The sequence below is a fragment of the Passer montanus genome, unplaced genomic scaffold (assembly GCF_014805655.1).
Source record: "Passer montanus isolate IOZ18808 unplaced genomic scaffold, ASM1480565v1 scaffold41, whole genome shotgun sequence".
Classification (NCBI taxonomy): domain Eukaryota; kingdom Metazoa; phylum Chordata; class Aves; order Passeriformes; family Passeridae; genus Passer; species Passer montanus.
In genome coordinates, this window is record NW_024368930.1 from 7,227,390 (window position 1) to 7,246,511 (window position 19,122).

Genomic DNA, 19,122 nt, shown 5'->3' on the forward strand with positions numbered 1-19,122 from the left:
ATCCATCCATCCATCCATCCATCCATCCATCCATCCCACTGAACCCAACTCGTATGGGTCCAAAGTCTCCCAAATTCCCAACGATTGCAAAGACCACAGCACCAGCAGCAGCTCGAATGACAAATTTATTTGTGGATTCACCTCCACCTGCAAACCGAAGCGTTCAATGGGCTAATGCTAATCCTCGTGCTCCCCGTGCGGGCTCTGAGGCTCCGGCACGAGGAGCACGAGTCCGTGCTCAGTGGCCAAGTGAGCTCCCCTGGAACCTCCACTTCTCCCCTCACCTCCATCCCAGCTTGGCCTCTGCAGGGAGCACGGTCCCACACATAAATACGGACAGACAAGATAACAAAAATAGCATTAATAGTATTCACAAATGAATTAAAAACTACTCGTATATGTACAGCAGAGCGCGGGCAGTATGTACACGGACAAGCTGAGCCAGCTGTGTCTGCCCGCTGGGGGCTCCGAAGGACGAGGGCGTTTATTCTGGAAGCTAATTTCAGCTCAAAGGCCGGAGGTTCCCTGCTCCAGCAGCACAAGGAGCAGCGTGGGAATGAGGGGGAGGGAAGGCAGACACCTCAGTCACTGCATGCAGCCATCACAGCCATGCACGGGCACAGGGATCTGCCTGCACTACGGGACTGGGAACATGGGGAACAGCAGTGGAGAGGCCAACAGCTCCTACTGTCCCCAAAGAGGCTCCCCAGAGGTGGAGATGGCTCTCAGCCAGTGCCAGCCCTCACTTCCATCTCCCCTGGGCTTGCTTCCCTGCTCGTCTCATGAATCAGCTGCTCCCTGGGCTTTGCCACCCCTGTGAAGGTGCTTCCCCTGACCCTTCCAATCCCCAGCTCTGGATTCCTGGACACCACAGCCCCAGCTCTCTGCGAAGCCCTTTGTGCCAGGGACTAGCACTTTCCCCCTCTCCTGCCTCCTTCCTTTGCCAGCCCAGAGGAACAGGCTGGGAAGGGATGAGCACTGTCCCACAGCCATCTACATTTAGAGTGAGGAGGAGGAAGAGGACAAAGAACCCCTCAAACCATGCACAGCCCTGGGCCTGGCACACTGTCCTCATCTGGGACAGGCCGAGCTCCCAGCAACTGAGTATGGGGGGAGAAAGGAATTCTGACCAAGGGCAGAGCCCCTCACCTCTGGCCTCTGCCTCCTCCTCCTGCTCCCCCTGCCACAGGGATGAGCAAGGAGAAGCAAGGACAGGATAGGGATGCTGCAGGGAAGCTCCATCCTGCTGGGCAGCCTGACTTTTCCTGGTGCTTGAGCGTGCCAGAGACGGGGGCACGGAGCCTGACCCTTGCTCTGGCTGGGGAACTTTATATTAGTGACACATCTACACACACGCACGCACTCACACATGCAAAAATAAGTCTGTTTATTCTCTTCCAAATTATCTGGAGAACCCTGCAGGGCTGGGACACCTTCTAGCCTGTGCGCCCCCCCACCCCCAGCTGCCTGGATCTCCCCAGTGCTGGGAGCTGGTGGCTGAAGTGCTGCATTGGCCTCAGCGCCTTTAAAACACAACGGAACAGTAAATAAGACAGGCTACAATAAAAGGAGCTGGCGGCACGAGGGGGAGAGCTCCGTGGAGCGGGCGCTGGGCGGGATGGAGGGGCTGCCCCGGGCCGGTGCCGGTGCTCGGGAGCGGAGTGTAGTGGATGTGGCGGTGAAGGCGCAGCCGTCCTGGCACGGCGCTCGCGGCTCACTTGCGGCTCAGCAGGGATCCCAGCAGAAGCACTCCGGCCACCGTCGCCCCGGTCAGGAGCCATTTGTTGAAGGTCTCCTGGCCTTTTCTCACCTCGGCAGCAGCATCGTTCCCATACAGGTCCACAAAGCGCTCCTGTGGGAAGAGGAGGGTGGTGAGCACAGGGCTGTGAGGGGAGCAGAGGGAAGGGCTGGCAGGAAAACCGTGGTGGGGACAGGGCAGATGACAGATGCCTTGTGCTTCCTTGCTCTGAATCATGCACACAGGGCAAGGGGAGAAGCACAGTCATGAGAGAAGAGGATGCCAGAAAGGATTTGTGAGGAGAACACCACGCGGGCAGGGCAGGGGATGCATCACGTGCTCTTGGCTCTCTAAAATTAGCATCCAAGTGTGATAGAAATCATGGCAGTGGGAACCCGCTGGGCTCCATTCCCTGGCCAAGGCCTGTGGAAGCAGCAGCAGGGCTGGTGCCCATGGATGCAGGAGCCCACACTGTGCATCCCCCCAGTGATTTTGTGTCCACAGTGGAGCCTCCCACCTCCCACTCCCACATCCTGGCCCTCGCAGGTTACTCCACAACACGAGCTGGATTTCACGAATCCCTGCGGCGAAGGCAGACATTGGGTCGCCAAGCTACTGCCTTCCCACGGCTTCAGGAGAGCAGGCCAAGCACGAGGCTTGGCCAGGAATGCAGTCACTCCGGCCTGGCTTGTCCAAGCCGGCTGCCTCCAGCAGCAGCAGGAGCTGGGAAGACCTCAGCCCGTGGTAAAGAGAGCTCTTGGGGTCCCTGAGCCACACACGGCGGGGCAGGAGGGCTCCCTGGGCAGGCAGCAGGGAAACACGTGGCCCAGGATGTCTCAGGTTTATCAGGGCTGAGCAGGAGGCTCAGAGCTGCACGGAGAGGAAGCTGTGAGCTGCAGGCTCAGGGATGGCCAGCAGCTCAGCGTCAGCAGGGGCTCGATGCTGTCGCACCTTGAGCCCATCTTCCCAGCAGATGCCCTGTTTCCTGGTAAGTGAAGGCAGTTCCAGTAACCAGCTGCTCTGGGAAAGCAGAGATAAGCCCGGCTGACGCTGTCACGCCTCGCTGGCCTCTGCACAGGCAGGGGGAGCATTCCTGCCTGCTTGCTCTGCCAGCACTCTGCCTCCCACGCTGCCCACAGCGGGACTGCGGGGCTTTGGTGCCAGCTCATGGCTGCCATCCAGGTGCCTCTCTTCCATGGAACACGGTGCTGAGTCTCCCAACTCACGCCAAACAGCCCCAGGATGGTCACAGCTTGTGGGGCATCTCCTCTCCTTGCCACGTACCTATGACCAAGCTCAGACACAGTTTTTCAAAGCAGGGTGTGCAGCAGAACTGCCAATTACTCCCAGGGAGCTGGGCTTGTGTCCCTCTCCATGGCCACAGGGCTCCCCACCACAGGGGACCAGGTCCTTGATAAGCTGTGCACCTCAGGACCCGCCTCTGCCACCAAAGCCCTTCTCCACCTCCCACCAAACACCTCCCCCAGCTGCCTTCCACACCCCATGACCATGAGGAGGTACTCACAGACCCAAATGCAGAGTGTTGGGACACAGGGACTTTGCTAACTCACCCTGGAGCATGTCACTGCTGCCACCTCAGTTAGGAGTCCTCTTCAGGGATATGACAGTCATCCCCATGACTCCTACCACCTACACAGAGTGGCAGAATGCAGCTCACTTCCCACCATGCCTGCCAGCTGTCATGGGATCTGTGGAGGCGGTGTACTGTGCCCTGGCCCTGTGGGAATGGGCAGCAGGGAGCTCACAGGCAGATGCTGTCCAGGGAGAAAGGTGAGGGCTGTTGCCTGCTGCCAGTCCACTCACCCAGGGAACAGCAAGTGATGTGCTGCAGGAGAGGCACAAGAGCAGAGCCCAAACCCAAGAAGGAGATATTTTAAATTCTGGCACAGGAAATCCCTCTGCTGATAGGTGGTGATGAGTATGGAGCTGTGACAGGGCATGGCAGTGGTAGCAAACTGAGAGCAAGCTGGCAGGGATGGAGGGCACAGGGAACTGAGGTAGAAGGCACCTGTTCAAAAAACACCACCCCTACAACATTTGTGTCTGGGGAGATTTAGGTTGGATGTTAAAAAAAGGTTCTTCACCAGGAGGACAGTTGGGCATTGGAACCAGCTCCCCAGGGCAATGGTCAGGGCACTAAGCCTGAAGCAGAGTTCAAGGAGTGTTTGGACCACACTCTCAGGCACATGCTGGGCTTGCTGGGCTGTCCTGTGCAGGGCCAGGAGTTGGACTTGATGATTCTCGTGGGTCCCTTCCAACTCAGCATGTGTTTTGATCTCCCAGTGCCAGGGCCCTCGCTCCAGGGATGGTCCTTCCCTTGGACACACATCCCAGCCACTTGCTCACAGCACCCGAGGCTGCAGCACGCTCTGCTGGAGGAAGGCAGCTCCATCCTTGCGATGTATTCCCCAGAAGATCTGCTTTCCTCAGGGCCTCAGCAGGACCTGCCCCACTGAGAGTCCCACACATCTCCAGAGGCTCCTCCTGACCCACGGAAGGGACGTCCCCACTGTGCTGCAGTGGGGACAGGGCCACACATCCACCCAGCCTCTCCGTGGGGCAGGCAGCAGGAGAGGCCCCCCCGGCAGGGCAGGGAGCCAAGGAGGGCTGGCAGCCGGTTCTCCATGCTGCTTTTTCCATGGCATGTGCTGCCTTTGGGGAAAGGCAGTTCCAAGAAGCCCTTGCTTCCAAGAAAAGGAAGTGTTTGCTGAAGGAGAGATAAATGGCACACAGTGAACGCAGAGCTATCGGGTGCTACAGGCAGAGAGGAGCACAGCCAGAGCCCAGCACAGGCAGGGAGAGGACGTGAGCCCCTCTCCTTCCCTCGGGAAGGGAGCAGCAGCTGCTGGAGTGCCTTGCCCTTCCCTGGGGAAACCACCCTAGGAGCTGTGATAGCTCAGCCTCTGCACAACTTTGATCCCAGATGTGTCCCCTGGGAACCAGCTCCCAGACCAGAGGGAGTGGGAAAACAGGCAGAAATGTCCTCCCTGCCCATGCTGGGGGTGGGTTGAAGGTTAGGGAAAGGCAGCTTGCTCTGTTCCCACACCATCCCGGGCCTCGGCCGCTCTGCACCTGAAGCCCAGCACTCCCAGGACTGATCCTGACCTCTCTGGCCCGGTGTTTGGATCTCAGACTTGCCCAGACACGTCCAGATATTTCTGGCCTCCCCCAGTCACCTTTATCTGAGAGGAAATATTTGGAATTCCTGAGCTGATCACAAGGACTGTGGTAGCAACAGCACGTCAGTGTTTCAATGTCTCAATCCGTGGGCCTCTTCCAGAGAGGACACACTGTTCCATCAGAAGCCCGTCACATCCCCTTCCCCACCCCACATCTGAGAGGAGGATGCTCCAGAGCAGGCAATGAGGAAGCTGAGATCTTATTCCTATGCAAGGGGCAATCCCCTGCCTCTCCCCTCCAGAGCTGGGGAAGGAATCCACATTTTCTTGTTGGAGCCTAAAACATCACTTTCTGGAGGAGCTGGGGCAGGGCAAGCTTCCCTCCTGCTGCAGGAGGTAGAGACCCTGGAGAGTCAGGCTCCACCACCCCACAGAGCTGGGGCAGGGAGGTTCTGCAGGGCCAAAAGTTCTCTGGACACTCACAGAGCCCCAAACTGCAACCCAGCACTGTGGGGGATGCAGCAGCCATTTAAACACTGCCCAGTGCACACACACACAACCCTGTGCACAAAGGCAAGAGGAGCAGGTCTGACCTGAAGTGCTCTGTCTCAGGTGGGAGAGCAGAATAAGAAGCACGACTTCTGGCTGAGACACTACTCACATCCTAGCCTGGAAAGGGGAACACCTAAAATGTGAGGCTCTCATTTGTTTGGTTGGTTTCATTCACCAGTGCTGCCCGCGCGGGAGGGAGAACAGTTGCTGGATCCCATTCAGGGTGAGCAGAGCAGAGCAGGTTCCTCTTTCAAGATAAGCCCCAGCACTTGGGGAAAGAGGATTCGGTGACACTGAGCCATGAGGGCAGGTGAAGGAAGCAGATGTGGGCAATAAACTCCCATCTGGCCTCTGGTGAGGCAGGAGAGCAGAGAGGGGAGGGCTCTGGCAGTTTGGGGCTCAAAGCTTGCCCTGCACAAGGGGGTGGAGGTCACTGAGATACCAGGACAAAGCTCTGAAAACCAGCAGAGAAGAGCCAGGCTCTACTGGGAGTATCCAGGTGAAACTTTGACACAGAGACCTGGACTCCAGCAGGAGCTCTGGAGCTTCCCCATGGCTCTGATACCCAGCCAGCCCAGGGAGACAGAGACCCCCAGCACCCACCTCAGCATGCACAACAGCCTTTCCAAAACCCCAGGACCCTGATGTGATTTAGCAGAAATGATCTGGTTCCCCAGAACCTCCCTGGGATAAGGCAGCATTGTTCCCAGATGGATCAGCAGAGCCATGGGGAGGTTAAGTGCCTTTCCCAGAGCTGTGAGCGAGCCAGCAGCATGAGCCACAGCATCTGACTCCCAACCCAGGCATTCTCATCACGAGGCAATGTTTCCCTTGAAAACAAGGCTGTTTCTGTTTTACCTTCACCGTAAGTGCAGCTGTGTTCCTGCTCAGAGGTCTAACAGCAGCCACCGGCCGGGGGCAGAGTCATCTGGATGACCAGACATTTGTTAATGAGATGCTGGGAACAGTTTTGTGCTGAGCAGCAAGACAAGGAGGGGAAAAGAAAGGCAGCAGCTCAGCACAGACCACAACAAAGCCCTGCATCGACAGCAACCTGCTCCCAGAGCCCCTTTGGGCTGCCAGCTCACCACATGGGGCTGGCATATGCGAACCTGGAGGTGAAGCACAGGGGAGAAAAGGCAGCTGAGAGCTTTAAGAATAAAAGAAAACATAAGTATTCCCAAAGGCTGCCACAGGGATCCTGTAAACACGGCTCTGTGGGTCCCTTTGTGATATGAATGGAAGAGACATCCTAGAGGTTCTCCCTCTGCCCTGCTCCCCCTGATGCTGTATCCACATGTGGCCCCCCACTCCCAGCCCTGAAAGGAGGGCAGCAGGGACACAGTGTGACTGCAGAGGTTGCAGGACTGCCTGCAGTGCTGGGCAGTGGAGGTCAAGGTGAGCACCTGACTCAGGAGCATGGCAAGGGAACCTGCCATCCAAGGCAGGTCTGACCTTCCCCAAAGAAGCAGATCCTAGAATGGTTGGAGGGGACTTTAAAAATCATTTAATTCCAATCCCCCTTCCATGGGTACAAGAAGATCTGCAGCTTCACCCCACTGGTCCCCACCAGCAACCCCAGGCAGGCTCAGACTGGGGTATGGAAGGGGCTCTGGGACACAGAGAGAGGAAGGGGCTCTGGGGACAGCAGCTGCAGGTGCAAATACTCCAGAGACTCAGCTCTAACTGTTATGCAAATGGTGACCTCCAGGGAAGCAGCTGCTGATCTCCATGACAATGGCAGGGAATGCCACCCACCCACTGCCCCTCCTGCCTTTCCTGCCCTTGGAGCTGGTGCCGGGGTGTTGTGGACCCTGGGGTGCTGGCCCTCCCCAAATCCCAGGGCATTCATTGAAACCTGCAACTGGGAAGGAGGCAGCCATAAATTCAAAAGAGTCAATTAAATAAGAACACCCCCTCTTCTTTCTCTTCTCACTCGGGCTTTGCTGTGGGACTGTAGCTTGGGGGTCCAGCAGGGAAGCTGCCCCTTGGGCCAAAGCCCAACAGACCTGCAGGGCTCCAGCCTAGCCCAGGCCAGAGCCAGCTCTTTTCTAACCAGAAACAAACCCTCACTAGCACATTCCAGCCCTAATCCTTGCCGCGGCAGCCTTCTGTCAAACTGGTTTCATCACCGGCTCCAGGGAACCTGCAATAACCCCACACCATTCAGCACAATTTCAGCGTTTTCCAAATACATGAAAGAGGCTACGGTGACAGCTGTAACCCCCGTCCCTGCCCCGGGAGACTGCTGTGCACAGCACGAGATGGAGAGCAGGGAATTGCGCTCTCCGTTCCAGAAATCTGCTGAAACATTCATGTGTATTAAAGCCGGAGACGATGTGAATGACTAATCCATTTGCATCCATCTTTCATCAGTGTTCCTCCCAGAGCTAACCAGGCTGAGGGCTCCCGAAGGTGCCACAGCCCTGGCCAGCAGCGGGCTGCTCGGCAGGGCCTGCGAGGATGGCAGGAGACACACGGCTCTGGTACAAAGGCACAGCGAAGAACACATTGGCTGAGCCGGATCCACTCAAGAGATTAGCACCTGCTGGGAATGGGATTGTTTTCCAAAGGGCATTAAGTGGAATAGTCCGAGGAAAGACGGTCTCTGTGATGCTTCTCCCCACCGGACAGATGGTGTCTGAGCCCCGAGCAGAGCAGCCTTTGTGCGAGGGGCTCGCTCGGGGGGCAGGGAAGGCTCCTGCTTTCATGTCCCGGTTATCTGGGGGGAGCAGAGGGCCGTGGCCAGCTCGCTGTGCCGGACAGCACCTCAGCAGGGCCACTGGCACCCGGGGAACAGAGCTCAATTTTCACCTTGTCATTGCTCTTCCTGGACGTCAGAGCTCCTGTGCAATCGTGCCCTTGTGTAACCGTGGGGAAACCTGTGCCGGGGAGATGTGCCATGCTCACGTGTGCCCGGCTGCCGAGCCACGTTCCCTCCTGCCAGGGGAGAGTGGGCAATGCTGACAGCTCTTTCTGGTCCTCACCCGCACCGTGAGCCTCACCAAACCCGCCCCACAGGGAATGCTGGCGTTAGCAGGGCTCAAGGGAGCCAGGCTGGGTGCAGGGATGGTTCCCAGAACAGATCCTGGAGAAGAGCTGCCAGGTTCTCCTGCCTCAGCCACTCACCCACCAGCATCCTGGAGGAGAGACAGCCAAGCTTCACCACTTCCCACTTCAGCCCCGGCACCTCACGAGGCTGCTGTAATTCTTACATGCCACTTGAATGAAAAAGGGGAAAGGGTGGAGGTGCAGGAAGAGGAGGAAGATGTGCTCATTCTGTTTTCACTTCCTGTTAGTTCCATGAAATCTCAAATTATTCAAGCCACGAAGTCCCTTTTAGCAAAATCCTTGCTGACTTGAGGGCAGGAAGCACAGTAGGCAGCTGATGCAGCAAACATGAGAGAGAGCAGTGCAGCATGAGAAGGAGACTTTGTGCTCTGCCCTGGGCTCCTCCATGCATGTTGTTGCATGAAATAATCACTGGCTGGTGCACTGGAAGCTTCTAAATGAGGTCAGTTGCTCTATTAAAAGACATTAGCTCTCCAGCAAGTTTAATACACTGGTGAGCCATACAAGTACAGAATGAAGGCACTTACAACACGCAACACTCCATGATTTACAGGTAGCAACACCTCATTTTCTCCATGTAGAAGTCATATGTCACCCAGGCACTACCCAGGGCCACACACACACCCAGCACCCACATCCCAGCCCAAACCCTGAGCCAGCTCACCACAAGTCACACACAGAGAGCAATGCCACATACTGCCACCAGACGTGCTCCCTGCACAACACAGGCAGTGTCCCCAATCTTCCACAGTTCCATGGTGGCACAAACCAGAGAGATGGGCATATGGAACTGGAACTGGTCAGAGAAGCAATGCAGCCAGCTGTCCTGCTCCACCTGATCATGGCACCAGCTGCATTCAAACCAAACCAGCTCCATGATAGCCTAGACCTCTTCTCTGAGCTTCACAAAGAACCTTTCATCCTCCAGCAGAGATGAAAACCCTTCCATGCTCCTTCAGGAGGCAGCCAGCTCCAGCAGCTCCCTTTGGAATCCTACCCCAGGAGCCAGGTCACTGCATGGCTCTGCCCATAGGCCCCTTGCACAGTCCCTGGGTGAACAGCTCCAGCTCCTGCTCCAAGCCCTGCCTGCTGCCAGCTTGTCACGTTTTGGAGTATTTGATTTCACTCTTAAGAGCACCTGTCTGGCAGTGGTACAGGCAGGCAGAACCTGCCTGCTCTTTGTTCTTGGCCAGGCAGAGCACGGAGCAGGACACCTGCCTCGGTTTCCCTCTGAGCTCAGGTGCAGGGCTGTGAGCTGGGGGACTGGGTCCATCCTGGATCAGGAATGGGGGGCTGAAAGGCTGAGCCCAGCCCTGCTCCCACTGGAGGCTCCTCATCTCCAGGGCTCATCTCCCCAAGCAGGATACTGATGCCAGCAGCCAGCTACTAATTGGATCTACTTAAATCAGCAGCTACGTCTGCAGACACAGCTGAAACACAAGCTTGAGCAGGAAGGAGGATAATGCAATAAATTCAAACAGCTCTCCCCGAGGGAATCACACAACCCCCTGAAACTTCCCTCTTTGCAGATACAGCCCATTACCCTTCCCTGGGCCTGCTGTGCCAGTGCAGAGCCAAGCAGCAGTCGAAAAAGTAACCAGCCCAAAGCCCCCTGAAACACCAAGCTCCCCCAGCTTCCTGCTCCCAGCAGCGGAGGAAAGGCAGACCAGTTACAGCACAACACTCAAACAGTCCCTGTGGCCACGGGAGCCTCTCTGGTTAACGCTCAAATCCCGCTCCTCCCTCCCTCCCTCCCTGAGGCAGGCAGCAGCGCTGAGTGCACTGGGTTTCCCATTAAAGAGATCCTGGGAGACAGCACTGGGCTGGTACACGTGAGCACGTGTCCGAGAGAAGACACGGGCGGCTGGAGAGATGCTGCCTGCACCGAGCTGCAGCGGGCGTTCCCGCCTGCAGGCAGTCCTTCCCAGCACTGCTCAGCCCTCCAATTCTTTTTTTTTTTTGCTAACTAAATTAAAGATGAGGATAAAATAAGCAAAATACCTAAAAATAAAAAATAAACCGAGCATTTCTACAGCACAACTAGGTCACAGCTCCCCAGCATGTGAGTTGTGGCAGCCACGGCTCAGCCCCTTGAGCCTCCTGGGTTCAAAACTGACATCTCTCTTAAAAGGCTGCTCCCGAAACCCACACCTGCTCTCCGGTGAGCCCAGCTGGAGCCATCTGCTAACGGCTCTGCCTCCCAGCAGCCCTCGGCACCCTCGTTCTGCTGTGGCACAGAAACCCTTCTCCCCACCTGACCACCATGGGTGCCAGCCCGTGCCCTGCGCCTGCCCCACTGCCCCCCTCCATGGGTGCACTGTGGGAGAAGCTCTCCCACGCCTCTGGAATGCATGTTCCCTAACTTGAGCCCTTGGCATCTCAGGAATGATTAGGAGCTGGACTTCAGAGAGATCTGGCACCAAGAAGCCCTCCCGCACATCCTTCCAGGTGAGGAGCAGGGAGGAGGAAGCCTCCCTGCCCAAGGTCAGGGCAATAAAGCCAGGAATGCCCTGGCACTGAGGGACTCTGCTTCCCTTTCATGTCTCCACTCTCTGCGTTAATCTTTAGTGGCTCAGAACAATAGTGTTTAAGGGCAACATCCCTCCCTTGTGGGAGGGTGGAGCGGGAGAGCAGAGGGTGGAGGACAGTGGCTGCTCTCCTGCCACCGCAAGGCAGAGCCACCCTCAGTGAATACCTTCTCTCTGAATCAGCAGGTAGGTCAACATCCCGGCTGCCCTGGGGTCCCCAGAGGGGACACAGCAGCTGCCCCCAGCCCCCTTCTGCTCCCACAGCAGAAGCCACCATTAATCCCTCGCCTCTCAGTTCAGCAGGTCTGCAACACTTCTACAACTGATATCCATCCCTTCCCTTCCCCCAGCTCCTCCCGGGAATACTCTGGCTTTACAGCTAGTGGGGAAAGAGCTGCTAGAGAAACACTCCTTGTAACGTCAAGATGGGACTCTGCTTACAGCCATCAGCTGCTTGGTAAAAACCAGAGGAAACCAAACCTTCTCAGCTTCAGCCAAGGTCTCAGAGCACCACAACACCATTCAGCTGCACCCAGTGTGTGCTGCAGGCGTGTTGCTGCTCCTGGGGGGAACCACGTACACAAACCATACCAGAGCTCCACGGAATCAGGCACACACAGAAAGCTGCAGCTTCCACTGGGGAAAAGAGAGCTCCCACCCACCCTTTCTGCTGTGCTGGGACACCCCACTGCTGCTGAAGCAGAGAGAGACCCCGGGCAGCGCTCCAGGGACACGGTTCCAGCGTCAGAGAGGAGCAGGATGAGCAGGCGGAATGACATTACTGAGAGCAGCTGTGAACACAGAGCAGCAAGAAACAGTTTGTTAATTATTTCACAGGTCTTTTTTTAAATGACACTCAGCTCTTCGGATTAAAGAGCCTCGGAGTGCTTTACGAATCAGAGTTGCCAGTGGCTCCCCTGGGAGTGAAGGAAATGCTATCCCTCTCGCTCAAAGACCCCGGGGTTAAGTGGGCTGCTCTGAGCCACAGGCAGGAGTTTGGCTTTCCAGGCGCCTGCTGTAATCACAGATCTAAGGAACGTAATCAAACTGCACCACACACCGAGAGGCAGCAAGGAAAACAGGCAGGGCCCCAAAGAAGGAGAACCAGTAAAGGGGGTAAAGAGCAAAGCTCTGAAATCAGCCTCTGCACTGCTCTTGGTCTAGCGGCAGGAATGCTGCTGTGGGCCGGGCAGGAAGCTGCAGTGGAAGTCATTCCAATGGCATTTCCTGGAGAGCGCTGCAGAAAAGCCTCCCAGGTCGAAGGCTGGCTGAGGAGCTGCCAGGGATCTGCACGCTGAGCCCAGATCTCCAGCTGTCAGTGAGGATACAGCTACCTGGGCTGGTTGCTCCAGGCAGGACAGCCTGAGTCAGGGCACGGCTGGCACCTCCCACAGCCAGGGAGGAATACCCAGGACTGTGAAGGGACATGGGGAACCCCACTGGCAGGAGGACAGGATTTTTTTCACCCCATGCAGGTGATGACAATGGGGTCATCGTCTCAGCTGCAAGGGATCAAGGCTGTAAAATAATTACTGAGGACAAAGTGCAAAGCAACAGCACAGCTGAGCACCCAGACCAGGCTGCTCAAAGCCCCATCCAACCTTACTGTGAACACTTCCAGGGATGGGACAGCCACAGCTTCGTTGGGCAACCTGTGCCAGTGTCTCATAAACCTCACAGGGCAGAGAACCTTCCTAACAGCCAATCTAACTCTGCCCTCTGTCAGTGGGGAGGAATTCCCCCTTGTCCTACCACTCCATGCCCTTGTCCAAAGTCCCCCTCCACCTCTGCTGGAGCCTCTTTAAGCACTAGCAGGAATCCCTCTCTTCTCCAGGCTGAACAAACCCAATTCTCTCAGACTAAGATGAAGCCATAGGATTCATCTTCAAGACAGCAAAGCACAGTCTTGGCTATGCTCAGTCATTTCCAGTGAGTCAGTTCTGCTGCACGTTGACCACCACGTGGAACGAATGGCTGTTATCTCAAACAGGATTAGAAGCGCCAGGGTATCCCCAAAACCCAGCCTGTAACACTCAGAAGGGCACAACTCTGGCAAACCACACACTCCCAGGAACTGTGGTAGTGGCAGGGACAGCTTGTGCAGCATACCTGGGACACAAGGCCAAAAAGCATTTTCAAAGAGCCGAGAATCAAAGTCTAACTCTCAACCTGAAACCATTGAGGAGCCTGGAGCCAGAGCACAGGATGAAATCCCAGCTGTGTGCTGTCATATGACACAGGCTGAGTCATTTCCTATCATTCAGAAAAAAAAATTTAAAAGATAAAAATGAGCTTGCTATATTGACATGTTCAAAGGGTTTTCCCCAAAGAGAATCACAAGCTTTTAGTCCTCTGCAGGGTGACAACACATGTCCTAGCACACCAAGTCCTGTGTGACCAGGGTCAACTGAGAACCCAGGAAGCTCTGAGCCATCACAGGAAGTAGCTCATTCTCCATCAGCCTAGCACAGTTTGTTGGGATTCACATATCACTGATTGGTGCTAAAGATGCTATTTGCTTTCAGTTCTAGCCTGATGCAGCCCCTTCATGTGGGTCCTGACCATATGCCCCACAAACCTCCTGACTCTATATCCACAGATCTAACCCCAGCTCATCCAGAAAACCCTCCTTAAATCCCACTCTGAATGTGGATTTAGCCTTGAAGGAAAAGCTGTCATGCACTGGAGGGTCACAGCCAGGCAGGAACTACTGCTCACTTTCCTTTCTCAAACAGATTAGGCACGGTCAGTACATCTCTGCCTGCCAGGCTCTCTCCTGTTCACCCTGTGCTTCCCCCTCCTTCCTTCCCACTCACCAGATTTCTCCCTCCACAACTCCCAATCCCTGCTGGCACCACCATTTCACCTTCACAGCTAGTGGGACCTGGTCCTGGTCAAAGCAACTGGCCCAGGAAAGCCTCCTTTTTGGATGTGACAGCTTGCCAAGGCAGCAGCTCTCTTCTGGCTGGTTATTAAATGTTCCCCTTGGGTTGCTCTTGTTTGCTTGTTTTCCCAGTGCCAGATTGCAGAGCAGAGGGCAAACCAAGGCAGAGCCAGTAAATGTGACAAAACACTTCTATGTTAATGTTATGGAGCAAGATTTACTATTTCCCCTTGCCTCAAAACTTGATTTCTCAAGAGAACTGCTACAGCCCAGCACACAGCAGCCTCCAATGGCACCTGCACCCCAGGCCCTCCTCTGCTGCCTTTGTTCCACTGGTGGGGAATGAAACAGAGCTTCCAACACAACTGGGCTGTGCAGCTCTTGTTATGGAGCCATGCTCCTTCCCTCTTTTAGAGGGGCTTTCCAGGAAGAGAAGTGCTGCAGTGCTCCAAAACACAAACCACCTGGGCCCTGCCAAGCAGGCCTGCCAGAACTTGCATCTCTCTCACCAGGACCTGCCTGCTGCACCTCGGGAGTGCTTTGTTTGAAATGGGACAGGCTCTAACAGCTCCAACGCACCAAACAGACTCCCTGTGCAAACAGGAGAGGGATGGCTCCATCACAGCCAGGGCAGGGTGGCACTCCTCTTGCAGGGAGAGCTGGCAGAAGGCCAGAGGCTTTCTCCCCGCAGCTGGAATGGCGAGAGCGAAGGAAAGCAAAGCATCCCCAGGCATATCCCACACGTGAGGCACTCAGCAGCTCTTATGGCCTCTGTCCCTTGGTGTGGAGTGGCATGGCTTCCTACAGGAAGGAACATGATGAAAGCTGAGTGGAAGCTACAGCCAACATGTCAAATGAGCACTCAGGGTTTGCAGCAGGCTGGCAGCAGCACTGCCCAGCACTGGTTTTTTGGTGGCTGGTGGTGTGGACTCCCCACACTCCGGCCTTCACCACCCTGCCTGGCTTCCATTCAGCTCCCAGCACAGCCCAGGCAGCAGCACAGCCTGGGCAGGGAAGTTAAAAGCCCGGTTCAAGGTTAGAACAAGAGAGCAAGGCGGTCCCTGAGTGGGAAACGGCATTTTACAAAGAGAGAGCTGGTGGGCGGGTCAGATAGAGAGGAGTCCTGACCCTTCCGCAATCTGTTGAACAAATATTTGTTCCAAACAATTAATTTAGAGACAGACACAAAAAAATTGAAGAGTCTGAATCGTGATGGTTGGGGGTGGGGAACAGAGGGAGGAGGTGTTTGATTCCCCACAAGCAGGGACCAGTGATTTTCCACCAGTGATTTAATCTAAATCCCCCAGAGAGTTCATTTACAAAAAATCAGATTGCATTATCGCCTAGGTCTCCAGGATACAGCCCAATCCGTCACTAACAGCAACAGCCACACTAGCTTGGAAACCTCAGTTTGATCACTTAATTCCAAAACTAATCTGTGGCTCTAAAAGCCAAAAGCATAGGGAGGGGGAAGGAACTCTGTATTTGGCCCGGGTTATCTGCAGGATGAGAGAGCTAATGGGCCACAGAGCCAGATGAAATGGCCAGCAGATCCCAGGCTATTAATCGAAACCAAGCTCCTCTCCTTGCCTGAGGAGCCCCACCCAGGCAGTGCCCCAGGGCGGTCACATTCCTGGAATTCTTTCACCCTTCCTGAACCAGCTCCCTCCCCTTGGGTGCACCAGCTCCCCTTCTTCTCCAGGGTCCCCAGCAGTGCTGGCCAGGCACGGGGACCCGGGGAGAGCCTCTTCTCTGCAAGGAGGGTGCAGAGCACAGCGTTGGGCTCAAAGGCTCCTGTCCCCTTCCCAAATTGCTGGGCTCTGCCAATGGACCGCGAGCTGAAGGGGGCTGAGAGGCCTCAGCTCCCAGCAAGGAGGCAATTCCCCGCTGTTTAGATGCCAATGCCTGACAGCATGAACTCTTTCCAGTGGGAACCGGTAAAGGTTACACCAGCAGGGAATCACTAAGATGCAGAAGCCAAATGAAAACTCAGACATCTGTAGGTCATATACCTCCCGCCGGCAGTCCCAGGCTGCACCGCACAGCCGGACCCGGCATTTCAAGAATGCTTCCTGAAGAAATGCTTATTCATGTTAATACCTCACCACTGAGAGCTCCCAGGGTTTGCTGCTGGGGCAGCTGGGAGCACTGCTCCCTGCCAAGGGAAAAGCAGCTGCAGGCTTAGCAGCTCCCCAGCACAGAGGTTGCCTCCACCTCAGCTCTGGCTCCCACCACATCAGCTCAGACAGTCCCAGAAGCCCACCCACCCTCCAGGACCTGCTGTGGGATTCACTTCACCATGAGCAAGGCAAAAGCTGCTTTCAGAATGAAGAAGTAGCTGCTACCTCGGCAAACCACCAGCCAGCCCACCACAACACTGCCTTGGAGAGGAGGAAGCTCCACTCCCTGCTATTAATGACACCGGGAACAAGCCCCAGAGCCAGAGCTCTGCTGGAAGAACAAGCTTGGATGACATTAGATTTCCAAAGGCTCTTAGAAAAACAGGTCTTTTACATAACATCCAGGGAGGACAAAAAGCAAGGATGGAGAAAGACATATCTGAGCACAAACTGTGTCAACACAGTGGGCAGCCCTCTTGGGAGGGACAGTGTTAAGATCACAGAAGGCAAGACCACACACCCTTTATCCTCCCTGCAAGGGGCAGGACAAGCTAGCACAAACACTGCAGGGAGCTGTGCTCCGGTTCGACCGGCCCCGCTGCCAGCCTGGAGCGAGGGAGGGCACGGGCAGCCACCCCAGCACAGAGAGGTGTTCTTACCCATCCGCCATTCTCCTGGATCCAGGGGTCTAAGTGGTCGGTCAAGTAGGTGGTCATCCAGGACACGATGCGTTTCACCAATACCCGCATCTCCTTAACAACGCTCTCCACGCACAGGGCTCCTCCGAAGGAGAAGAAAGCCACGATGCGGCCCCAGTTCACTCCGTCGCGGAACAGTTCGTTCACTACCTGCTCAAAGCTCTGATACGCCGTGCTGGGAGTGATGTGGAGCTGGGAAGTGAGGTCGCTGAACGCCCGCCGGTACCTCAGCTCAAACTCATCCCCCGCCTCTCTCAGCGCCTGCCTCACGTCGGCCGCTCGACGGATCTCGTGCACCTCCAGGCTGCTCTGGTGCACCGTGGCTCCGTTCACTATGTGGCTGGAGGCCGCGTGCCAGGAGGGGCTCCCGTTGAGGACCCCGTCCATCTCGTCCTCCTCCCCGGCAAAGTCAGTCCTGTTCTCATCCTCCTCCTCCAGCTGGCTCCAGCTGTAGCCTTTCTGCGAGAGCTTGTAGGAAACAAAGTCAATCACTAACTCCCGGTTACTGCTGTACATTTTCACACCTGGGACGCCCTCAATGAGTCCATGGTCCGGAGCACAAGCAGATCAGCACTCAGCAGGTCCCGACTCTGCTCCTCTTCCTCGCGACCGATGGAAGCATCTGACCTTAGCACAGAGGAGGAGAGAGGCACCGAAACGGTTAATGCCACAGCTCTTAGATGCACCCGCGCCATTACCACCGATAGCTTATCGTTATACTGAGATCACCCCGCAGCTCTACGCCGAAGCTCAGGGCCACCAGATTGAAGCTGCACGGAAAACCGAGCACAACACCCCCCCTCCCCCGGGAAGCAGCCCCGAGCCGCGGGGACCCGCGGGGTCGCTCCGAGCAGACCCCAGATCTCACCGGGTGCGGGTGGCGCCTGGCAGGCCGGCTGCGGGCCGGGGCGGAGGCGGTTCTTGTTCTGCCGGAGCTTCGGGTCGGCCCGGAACGCGGCAGCACCGCCCCCGCCTCGCCCCGCCCGTTAAAGGGCCCGGCGCTCCCGCCCCCTCCGCCGGCGTTACCCGCTGGCTGCGGCGGGCGGGCAGCGCTGCCCAGGGATCGCGGCAGCCCCGGGGGGCCCGGCTGCACGGTAACCGCAGCCCCCGCCGCACCGAAGCCCCTCACTCCCCGCTAATCCGCTGAAACCGGCGAGCGCTCCTCACCGCGGGAGCCGCCGCTCGGCCCTGCGTCCTCACGGCAGCGATTCCAGTCACGGTTAGCGGCGCGCCGCCGCCGGGGCCGGAGCGGTGACACGCCGGGCAGCGGCGGGCGGGAGCGCTGCAGGGGGCAGCCGGTCCTCCTGGCCGCCGGACTGCCCTCCGCGCCACCGGGCCGCTTCCCCCGGAGCCCCGAGCCGCCCCGCCGCCACCGATCGCCCCCCCCGCTCCCCGCACGGCCCCGCCGGTCGCCGTACCTGGGGGGCGGGGCCGCGCACGAGGGCCCACACGGCGCCCGCGCGGCCGCGCCGCCAGCCAATCAGCGGCCAGGAGGGGCGGGGCCCGGCCGCGGCCTCTCCCTTTGGCTGAGCCGCGCGTCAATCAAAGTTTACCCGACCCCTCCCCTCACCTCAGCGCCCGACTGAGGGTCCGCGTCCTTCCCGGTTCTGCCGCGCGGGCCCGGCCGGCAGCGGCGCCGGAGGTCGCCGGGAGCCCCGCCGGGGCTCGGCCCGCTCAGCAGTCCCGGGATTCCTTCCACATCGCCCGCCGAGCGGCGGGGGGGTGCGGCAGGGTGGGAGGGGGCAGCAAGGGGGCGGTGCGCATGCGCACGGCGCCTCGAGGCTGGGCGAGGAGCGTCGGTTGGAGTGCGCGGGGGCACGGTGCGCACGCGCCGTGCCGGCTGGGTCGGTGCGCAGGCGCGAAGGTGCCGGGCGGAGGGCGGAGCTGCGGCGCCCCCTGCCGGCCGCGGCGGGGTCAGCTCGGGCCTCCGCTGTCACCGCGCCCTGCGGGCACGGCCCCGCCGCTGGCACGGCCGCAAACCCCTCACAGCCGTCCGGGGCTAACGTGGCGTGTTTTGTGTCTCCACGGTGCTCAGGGAGCCGTGGCGGGGCTGTGAGGGGAGGTTTATGCGGGTAGTGCCGCAACATGAAAGCGACTGTGGCAGCCGGGGCCTGCCCCGCCGTTAACAGCCGGTACCCGTCCCTCTGCAGGGCTGCGGGGAAGGTTACGCAGCACTTGGGGTCGATAACGGCGCTGCGCAAAGGGCACTTTCTCCTCACAGCACCGAGAAACCCAGCCGGTCTTACCAGGCGGAGGAAGCCGCCTTCCTTCGGCCGCCCAGCAGTCAGAAGGGCTGAATTGCTGAGGAGCAGCCGGTGGCAGCCGGGCAGCGGACACTGACACAGCCGCAGCACCACAGCCCGACCCCGGTAGGCTCCAGCCCGGCCGCA

The 19,122-nt window shown here is 57.6% G+C and overlaps 1 protein-coding gene and 1 long non-coding RNA gene across 8 annotated transcripts; one reads left to right on the plus strand and one right to left on the minus strand.

Moving 5' to 3' along the window:
• Nucleotides 1–112: 112 nt before the first annotated feature.
• On the minus strand, nt 113–19,001 carry BCL2L1 (BCL2 like 1). Of its 7 annotated transcripts, none has more exons than XM_039719311.1 (3): nt 18,979–19,001; nt 16,694–17,359; nt 113–1,852 (listed from the first exon to the last, which is right to left on the minus strand). In XM_039719311.1, the coding sequence occupies exons 2-3, from the start codon at nt 17,246–17,248 to the stop codon at nt 1,715–1,717; spliced, it is 693 nt and encodes a 230-aa protein (XP_039575245.1). In that variant the 5' UTR covers nt 17,249–17,359; nt 18,979–19,001; the 3' UTR covers nt 113–1,714. The 7 variants fall into 7 exon arrangements, with proteins under 7 accessions (XP_039575245.1, XP_039575244.1, XP_039575246.1 ...); XM_039719310.1 differs by lacking the exon at nt 18,979–19,001 and adding an exon at nt 18,303–18,532; XM_039719312.1 differs by lacking the exon at nt 18,979–19,001 and adding an exon at nt 18,303–18,417 and having other exon boundaries at nt 16,694–17,354.
• Nucleotides 9,041–12,483, plus strand: LOC120507072. Its single transcript, XR_005628668.1, has 2 exons — nt 9,041–11,216; nt 11,326–12,483. It is a non-coding gene; the product is annotated as an uncharacterized LOC120507072 (long non-coding RNA).
• Nucleotides 19,002–19,122: the final 121 nt, after the last annotated feature.